The 9,920-nt window shown below is 30.4% G+C and overlaps 2 protein-coding genes across 13 annotated transcripts; both read left to right on the top strand.

Annotated features, from left to right (window-relative positions):
* Window positions 1-819: 819 nt before the first annotated feature.
* On the top strand, window positions 820-7,910 carry LOC105221339 (tumor protein D52). 11 transcript variants are annotated; one of them, XM_011198225.3, is made up of 6 exons: window positions 820-1,077; window positions 4,185-4,309; window positions 4,446-4,606; window positions 5,400-5,459; window positions 5,817-5,979; window positions 7,486-7,910. In XM_011198225.3, the coding sequence occupies exons 1-6, from the start codon at window positions 1,068-1,070 to the stop codon at window positions 7,516-7,518; spliced, it is 552 nt and encodes a 183-aa protein (XP_011196527.1). In that variant the 5' UTR covers window positions 820-1,067; the 3' UTR covers window positions 7,519-7,910. The 11 variants fall into 11 exon arrangements, with proteins under 11 accessions (XP_011196527.1, XP_011196525.1, XP_011196524.1 ...); XM_011198223.3 differs by having other exon boundaries at window positions 6,809-7,910; XM_011198222.3 differs by having other exon boundaries at window positions 5,817-6,021; window positions 6,809-7,910.
* Window positions 7,911-8,365: 455 nt separating this feature from the next.
* On the top strand, window positions 8,366-9,894 carry LOC105221337 (retinol dehydrogenase 13). Of its 2 annotated transcripts, none has more exons than XM_029037623.2 (7): window positions 8,366-8,542; window positions 8,599-8,764; window positions 8,834-8,931; window positions 8,999-9,155; window positions 9,218-9,386; window positions 9,454-9,538; window positions 9,604-9,894. In XM_029037623.2, exons 1-7 carry the CDS (start codon window positions 8,463-8,465, stop codon window positions 9,818-9,820), a joined length of 972 nt encoding a protein of 323 aa, XP_028893456.2. In that variant the 5' UTR covers window positions 8,366-8,462; the 3' UTR covers window positions 9,821-9,894. The 2 variants fall into 2 exon arrangements, with proteins under 2 accessions (XP_028893456.2, XP_011196517.2); XM_011198215.3 differs by having other exon boundaries at window positions 9,448-9,538.
* The last annotated feature ends 26 nt before the right edge of the window (window positions 9,895-9,920 follow it).

Below are 9,920 nucleotides of genomic sequence, written 5' to 3'. Positions count from 1 at the left end.
TGATAATCGGTTGAAGAAAAATACTGTTTACCCAAATTTTTGATATGTCATCTGAATTACTTCACCGTTTTTAGTTTTGTTTAAATCTAACTGTTAATATTTTCTCTAATCGATTAGACTCAATAATATAAAAAATAAATAAAAATGGAACAAAAGACATAACAACAACACGCATAATAAAATAGTTTTAAACGTTCATTTACGTTGTAAGAGGAATTAAAAATTCTGAAATTTTTTATATAAACCGAAAAATTTAAAAATATATACATATTTATAATAAATTCTAATTCGTAAAAGTGGATATAATAACACTAAGCTTATCGTCTTTTAATTGGTATTTTGATTTCATATTTATGATTTAAGTACATATATTCAAATATATGTATATGTATATATTATTTGCCAGATAGTAATACGGTTGAACTTCCCTAACTCAAATCACCATAATCCACAAAAAACTTGGAGTTGAAAAGACTTCGGAGTAACGGAAGGTAATTTGTATGAAATTTGGCTTCTATTGTCATTTAAAGAGTTCGAGTTATGGAAGTTCAACTGTACTTACATACATACATATATGTAGGTAGTTTTCCCGACCGCATATTACTTTTTGAAAACAGCTGTTTGAGGGCGAATTTTTTATTTTTTACACATATAACGTCACTTTCCTAAGCAATAGAAATAAAATATTATACTATTTGTTAATTATTTATAGTTTAAATATATTAAAGTCACCCTGTGGTGTAAGTATGCATTTTTTGAAGGCGAATTCGCTTTGATTTTAAATATGACTTTCGCTGAGTCAGCTGTTTAATTTATTCGTTCAACATTCTTATAACAACGAATGGAACGTAAAGCGAATAGTTTTATTCGTTGATGGCTGAAAAATAGCTAATTTTTTGTCTAGAACAACTTGCTTAACTGCAAAGAAAATCCGAAAATAAAAATACACATTATTGTTTAGTAAAGTATCTTCTATAGAAATCTTCGCTGAGAGTTATATGCAAAGTCCACATAATAGTCGCGTTCATAAGGAAACAACGTAGTACTTTCCAACAGTGACAACGAAAATGGAAGATCGTAAGTGAATTTCCCATTGTAAAATATGAATATGTTCGATATGGGCAATAAGTTACAACATCTGTTGAAATAATACACTTAACGTGTGATGTGCTCTGGCATATCACTAAAATAAAGAACATTATTGCAAATGCATGTGCCTGAGCCAGTGAGTCATCTCGATTTGGACCGGTCAAATCAATACGGTATATTTTGACTGGCATACCCAATATATGTGGTATTCCACGATAAATTTAGATTTACTATCACAATAATATTTAAATGTTTTACCAGAATATATACAAATTAGAAATACAATATAGCTACTGCTACGTGGCATTTTATGTTTGAATGAATATCAAGATTTATGTTACCTGAAATCGTACAAAAATTATTTATGATCTATAGTTTTAATCATACACATTATTTAGAAATTGTATATTAAAATATTCTTATCGCTGATATTCAAACATTAATTTGCTTACACTTCTTTTCTCTAACGTGTCGATTTGTTTTCGGACGTTTTGTCCTATGATTGGTATATCTATCGTCCACTTCGCTGAACACGTTTTTAGGATGTTATTAGATTAGTTTTAGAACAAAACATTATAATTTACTAATCTCGTTATAATAATTAAACCTATATAATGTTTTCTTTAAATATTTCTTTTGTATAAACTTGTTCAACAATATTTCTATCAGATATATAGTGGATTGCATAGTTTAATCATTCCAAATTAAGATTATATTCAAATAATTAAAATACAAATTTTTTCAGTTTAAGCCAAATCTTATAATCTAAACTCTCGAAGTGACTTTGAAAAACTTTTCTTTCCAATTTAGTATAGGAATTATCAAAACATAAATAGTTAAAATTAAAAAAATGCAATTTATTACATTATATACCGTTTGGCTATTCTATGTACAATAGATAGTTTCGATGGCTGTTGGCTGTTTTCTTGTTAATGAATTATGGCATGGTGTGTGTATTTAGCACTAGTAGATATGGCCTGTTGCTATAGTTTGTGGAAATAGTTGCTCAGCTAAATGGCTGAGTCATCAGTTTGTTGCTGCCGAAGTTTGTGTATGTGTTAACCAAGAGATTGGTGGTTAGTGGCTGGTTCTATTCGAACGTTTATTTTGTGGAGTTGCTGTTATGGTTTACATACCATTATATGCCATTGTGGCAGTAGCGCTAAGCGGCAGCGTTGTGAACGCTGGATAACAGAAAAGAGCTATTGAAGTTGCTGACACAAATTTGTATTTCGCTTTGTTGAAACTTTTACGCTTTTCTAGTAATATTTTCGTTATTTTCTATCTGCTATAATGTTGGCTTTTATTGCAATATGTGGTTACGCAGTTACATTTTAGCCGTACACGCCAACGGACGAAAACGAACAAATTAATATGATTTTTAAAAGTGAATTGAGTATATAGATATTCGTGACCTAAGTTTGATGTTAAACAAGCGCAATATTAACTACGATATATCATAGCTAAAAAGAAAGTGTAGCAGTTGAAATTCAGTTTTGTGATTTACTTTGGTATCCATGCACAGCAATAGTAATTTCGTAAAGCTATTGCTAAATAAAAACAATGACAACATATACATATTCGAATATATTGTAGTATATAAAAATGTTGCCACATGCCAAGATTGTTTTCAATTAAAAATGTTTCTTTGTGCATAATTGAAATGTGATACTACCAAGAAATAACGATCACTGAGAAAAGAGAAAGTGTGTTTGTGTTCTGTATCTTTTTCTGCACCTCTCAGCTCAGTGCTTATAAATTTATATGTACACAGCGTATACACCTACTTATTACTTATTAAATCAATTTCACTCTGCCTTAGTCGCATGAGCTTGCCCGTGTTATTCTTGCCGAAAACATGACAGACTCCGAACCGGTCAGTTTGGAATTCATCGAAGATCCATATCTGCCCAAATTGGATAATATCACAACTCCATCATTAGATGAGCCTTCCGAATTGGATGATCAATTGACCGAGTTGGCCGATTGGACAAACGAGACTGATCAGTATTTAAGGGACTTAACGTTAGATCAAATTTTTTACGATGTAGATTCAGATTACACAAACACACTTGAACTTCAGGCTGTTGAAACGGAATTTATAGCAACGAAACTAGCCAATCAATTGCCCTCAACGTCAATCGCAAAACGCTTCCGATTACGATTCTTTACGAAACGTACAATGCGTGAGGTTAAAGTGACGTTCATTGATTTCTCTAAACCATATTTAGCCAAAATATCGAGTAGTGAGAATTATAAGAAATTCCTTAATATTGGCCCATCATCAACTTCCACAATTACCAAAGGTACGCACACATTATATGACCGCCGGTTTACTGGTCTGTAGATCATGATGGATTGTATGGATTGATTCCTTTGATATTGAGGATTTTTAAGTAGATGAGATTTTTTCTTTAATCTCCTTTCTTTAAAATTAATTGTTAAGCTTTTATATTTTTCATTTTCTAAAAAAAAGTTTCGATTTTATTTGAAGTCTTTATTGCATACAATTCTTTAATTAATATGTACATCTATAATGTTAGTTTATTTTTTTATGTTTAGCAAAGTAGTTTAGTGTTTACATGAAACTTTAAAGAATGTAATTAGGAACTATTTTTAAAATGTTTCAATTAATAAAATACAATATTGAAATGTTGCATCGTCATTTTTTTAAACACATTTAAACCGAATTTTAACCATTTTGTATTTCTTTCATCTCTTTCCTCCAAAATTCCTTGTGCAAATTCAAAGTTTGTAAGTATATAACGCATTACTGCATTAAGCCTAAATATTATTTAATGCAACATAAAGTTTGATTATTTAAGTATTTGTCGCTAAATTAATTAAATCTTCAGCTTATGATAGAGTATTCGAGGAGGTTGTCTTTCAAGGAGGTACTTACAAGACTTAATCGATTTAGTAATTTTAACATACACAATGGGTTTAGTATTTTTGTTTAATAATCTTTAAGCTAGGAATTTTTAACCGCATCCATAATCCTTTTATTTACTTAAATAAATTTACTAAAAACATATTAAAATAAATTTTTTTTTAAATTTTATTTCTCAACAATTTCAACGCTTTCCATAATATAGATAATACTTCAAAGCTGTCGGAACCAGCATCACCAGTAGCATCTGTTGCGTCTGCAGATATAGCCGCCGAGTTTGCTGCACTCACCGCAGAGGAGCAAGAACAGCAACGGGCGGAATGGAGTCAGGTACATTACAATTATTTTTATCAAGGAGTTGACCAGAAGAACTAATAACATTATGCAAAGAAAAGTTTTTCTTGTCACTCTATGATTTCCAATGTGATTTCCATGTGAATATATATTTCATGATACATCTTTGTAGGAACTTGCACGTGTGGAGGAGGAAATAAATACGTTACGTACAGTGCTGGCATCGAAAACGCGCCATGCCTCAGATTTGAAACGTAAATTGGGGATTACCATGTGGAAAGAGATAACGGACGATATGAATCAAGGCTTGAAGAATGTAAAAGAAAGTTCAGTGTAAGTTTAATTACACACGATATGTTACGGTTTTATTGCGAACTTCTTGTGATCAATATACCATACCATACCTTTATCGACTTTTTTTGGTTCAATAAAAGTTATCCGCATTTTATTCATGTTGAGATAAAAATCAAATTAAAAAAGTGTTGAAGGGTATGTGTTCGCATGAAGTTCCAAATAAAATGCAAATATTACGAATTTTTAATATACATTTAATAATACAAAAAAAAAAAAAATATTTATACATTGATTTAAGTATTCGCGTAAAGTTTTTCCCATTTGGTTAATTGTATTTTATTTAAAGTTTTTTTTAGTATCACTGTTTCATAGGAAATGAGTTAATTTTCTTGCTGACTGAATACGAATGGTCAGCCATTTAAAACGTGCATACATACATACGTACATACGTACATTTTTACAATTTATTGCTTTTTCACAGTAATTTTGAATTTTGAAAATTTGGAATGGAGCATTATCTTTGCTAATATCGTATTGACATAGTGATCATATATATTGATATTGGCTTTAGTTTTTATTATTTTACTTATTCTTATCAAAGTAATACAAACTATTTGTTAACAAAGAAATTCTATGGGTTTTGCAAACTAAAAATTTTAAATTACAGTCTAATTTAATTAGTCTTTCATTTCAATTAGTATGTGACTTGTATAGCATAAATCATTTCATTTGTATTATTTTTTTTTCAAAATTATTTTGTTTATTACGGTAGAAACACTTGTTTTATATTGATTTACTATTACTATAATTATTATTTTTGTTGAATTTTAAGTTTTCAAAGCGTTGAACAAAGTGTTGGCAATCTCACGAAGGCCGTACATGATGCCCCAATGTAAGTAAAGCCTTCGAAATAGTTCACATTTTATTCTGTCCAATTGTGTGCGTGTTATATTGTATTGTATATGTATATGTTTATATTATTTTTCATCACATTAACTTTGTTGAAAATTCTTACATGTCATTTATAAACTGCGTAAATTTTGATGCATCCATATTCCAATACGTTTGAATTGTATTTGCATAAATCACTTTTGAACAAGGACATCACTAACTGAATTTCCTTTCACTATTAACACATGTGTATATTCAAATAATATTTGTCGTAAAATAATTTATCTAGCTTACAATATGTGCGATTGTTTTGAAAAAGTGTTGTAATTTTAAAAACGTTTTTCCATTTATTACACAGTTTTCAACGTACCGAATCGGTGCTCAAGTCGACAGGGGAGAAGACCGCTTCAGTATTTGGGAGTATTACTAGCGGCATAACATCGAAATTCTCACAAATGAAAAACTCGGAATCGATGCGTTCGATCGAAGAGAAGGTGGGCTCAGCCTATGAGAATGTTAAAGTAAGCTATGAACACAACAATTTTTTGTGCCAACCCCATGCGGTAACTATAAACTATTTTTATTCCTATCTATCAAATTGAATGCAAAAACACAATCGATACAATTAACTTGTTCTTTACTTTATATGTACTTACATAAATTAAAACATAAGAAGTCTAAAACCACAACTCAGTTTGCTGAAACTATTTGTATTTTCCTATTGTTGTAATATTGATTTTCTAATTTTGTGTGTAACTGTGCATTTATTCGATTTGTGTAGACGTTGGATATTTTGTTGCGTTCACTTCATGACGAATAAAACAAAATGCATCCATTGAAGAATCGATTGAATGCACCTGCGCCGTTTGTATTATTATTTGTTTTTATCAGCAAAACATTTTTAAAAATAGTAACATCATTTTGATATGTGTATTGTGATCCTTGTTTATTCGGTTAGCCTTAAGAAGGTTAAAACTATTTTTCTGTGAATTAAGATTATCAAGTAGTATGCAGATCTTAACGTATTCAGTTAAAATTAGACAAAGAAAGGTTCAGTTTAATAAATTAAAAAAATACGCAAATGAACCCTATTCCTAAAAATTGATGGTCTCTTTCAACATTATATTGGATCAGAATGAAACCATTCAGGTGGAACCGGGTAAAGGATCAAGTTTATATCATTCAAATAACAAAAATACATACATACTACATATATACGAGTAGATTAATTGTAGCAACTGTAATGATTTGCATGCTCTGTTTTATTAACTAACCAATTGCTTCTTTCTTTCGTTTCATGTCAAATCTGCGATATACTGAATATTTATAATTGTGACGTCCCTAATGTAGACACGAGTATCCACTTCGCGTTCGGGTTCAATTAACAGTTTCCCTGATGCCTTAAATGAAAATAATTCATCGTCCGGCTTGAATTCGCCAACAGATTCAATAACAAAATAAGCGTGAAATTATATTGCGTTGAGGTTTTTTGTTTTCTTCAATTTATTAGCTTTTAATTTGAAAATAAAAACACACACCCATATATATACATTTATATATTATATATACCAATTAACATAAATTAGCCGGTGGAATATTTTTATTCTTGTAGTATTCTTGAGTGAGTTGCAAAATTTTCGGCAATAATGTTAACACCAATAAAACATAATCAGCCAACCAGGAAATCTTGTTTACATACATACATATATGACATTTAAAATATTTGAATTCTAAAGGGATACAGATAAATAAAAATTTAGCTATGAAGCTACTTTTCAATGATACAATTTGACTAGATCTCCTTTAATTTTTGATATCGGAGAAAAATGCGATGCTTTAAACTAAAAACTGAACATTGCATGCATATTTGATGTGAACTACTAACTGAGCAATATATATTCTCAATTCTGATTTTCTTTAGACATAAGACAATATGATAGAAATTATGTTTCTTATCCATTAATTAAGGCACAATCATTTATATCATTCTCTTGTTTCCAATTTGAAATACTATGTTTTTCTTTTAGGCTTTAACCCGTGTTATACAATGGCGCTTATAATTTATTATTTTTAATTTTAATTTTTTCACAAAATTATACTTTGATTTAAAACCAATGCTTGTTAGTAACGATAAGAGATCTGCCGAATTATTAAACAACTCTGAAGTTATATGATAAGGATGGTTTTAAGTGAGTCGATCTAAAGCTTTTATTGAAACGTATTTCTAAAAAATTCTGTATCTGAATATTCCAATTTAAACATACATACAATAATATTAAGTGTATTTTTGCTAAATAAATAAGTAAAAACTGTATTTGAATGTACATGTAACATACAAACTTATATACACAGCTATGCCTACGTACGATATTAGTTTGTGTTTTTTTCGCTTATTCAATAAATGGAAATATAAAAGAAATAATAATAAATAGTGAAGTAAATGTGAAAACCACTTTATTGGAGTTTTTTTCAAAAAGGACAAAAAACGAGTTTTAATAACATACATTATTATTCTTTGATTGTTGATTAGTATGACCGAGTGTTGTGCATACATATGTATTTGTCTGTAACGTCGGAAACGGATATTTAGAGCAGGTTCTTTATATGAGGTACAGGATTATACAGAATACAGAAAACACATACGAATAAGTTTCCTTGTTCATTTATCTTTTCAATTTTTCACCCACATATCATCTATTCATATATACTTATTTTGCATATATAAAGATTATTTAGATCACCCAAATATCAAATCGGAGCTACGAAAGCAAATAAGAATAGGAATTATAAATACAAATACATATGAAATCAAATTTTCAGAATATCACACAATAGTTCATTCCCAATGCATTTAAACTTTTTGGTCTTCGTTTTTTCAAGTGTATTAGCTCAGCTGTTTGTTTGTCAGCTGATTGGAGGCGAAACTTTTGCGGATTACTCCTAATGAAATCTAAATATTTTTTAATAGAATTTAATACACAGTAGTTAACATTTGTAAAAAAATATGTTTTCTTTTCTAAAAAGTCGTCCAGTTTTTTGGGCCAGTGTCACAGGCACCACGGTGGGTGTTGCGTTTTTTATTAAGTAAGCAGCTCCTTGTGTTATCAAGTACATACGTATGTAACAAATTTATGCAACAGGGATTTAATGCAAGGAGAGATGTTCAAAAATCCCATAAGAGCTGAGAACAAGGTAGTGATTGTGACAGGGGCCAATACAGGTATTGGCAAGGAAACGGTGCGTGAGTTGGCTAATCGAGGTGCAACCATTTACATGGCCTGTCGCGATATGCAAAAATGCGAAGAGGTGAAATAAAAGACATAGATTTTAAAAATTTGAAGTCCTGTTTGTACTCACTACGAAAATACTATTTAGGCCCGCGACGAACTCGTTTTAGAAAGCTCCAATAAACACATCTATTGCCGGCATTGCGATTTAGCATCGATGGATTCCGTACGTAAATTTGTTGATGGGTGTGTTTGCATTAATTTTCATTTGGTTTCAGAAAAATAAATATTCTCAATTTTTTATCGTTTGTAGTTTCAAAAAGGAACAGGAGAGACTAGATATCCTTATTAACAATGCTGGTGTTATGCGTTGTCCCCGTTCAAGTACAAAGGATGGTTTCGAAATGCAGTTGGGGGTCAATCACATGGGCCACTTTCTCCTAACTAATTTGCTGCTTGATTTGTTAAAAGTATATAGATGGAGGACAATTTTGCTTTTATTAAAATTTTTAATTAAGAAACCCATTTTCAGAAATCTGTGCCGAGTCGTATTGTTACTGTTTCTAGTTTAGCGCATACACGTGGAGAAATCAACACAGGTGACTTAAATAGTGATAAAGCGTACAACCCAGGTAGAGCTTACAATCAAAGCAAATTGGCCAATATATTATTTACACGTGAACTGGCAAAACGTTTGGAGGGTTTGTTATTAAGCGGAGGTGTTTGTTTCAAATTAAACTTCATTTGTTTTACTCATACTAGGTACAGGTGTTTCAGCTAATGCGCTACATCCTGGCGTTGTAGATACGGAACTTTTCAGACATATGGGCTTCTTTAACAGTTTCTTTGCTAAGTATATTAATTACTTCTTTATTTTTTTATAAGTTTCGTGTTATTAAGTAAGTAAAATTATTTCAGTTTGTTCTTCAAACCACTATTTTGGCCCTTCATTAAGTCAGCTAAAAATGGTGCTCAAACCACGCTGTATGTTGCCTTGGATCCAGAGTTAGCCAATGTCTCAGGAAAGTACTTCAGCGATTGTAATTTGAAAGACGTAGCGCCAGCTGCTATGGACGATGCTTTAGCGAAGTGGCTGTGGGCTGTGAGTGAAAAATGGACTAAGTTAAGCAAATGAATATATGAATATTATAATATATTCATATATATAATATAAATAAAATAATATAAATAAAAATATTTTTGTTTTTATACCATAATTGTTTTACGTTTAACTA

This window comes from Zeugodacus cucurbitae, chromosome 6 (assembly GCF_028554725.1).
Source record: "Zeugodacus cucurbitae isolate PBARC_wt_2022May chromosome 6, idZeuCucr1.2, whole genome shotgun sequence".
Classification (NCBI taxonomy): domain Eukaryota; kingdom Metazoa; phylum Arthropoda; class Insecta; order Diptera; family Tephritidae; genus Zeugodacus; species Zeugodacus cucurbitae.
The sequence above is the reverse complement of the archived record's forward strand: the minus strand, read 5'-3'. Positions and strand labels throughout refer to the sequence as shown.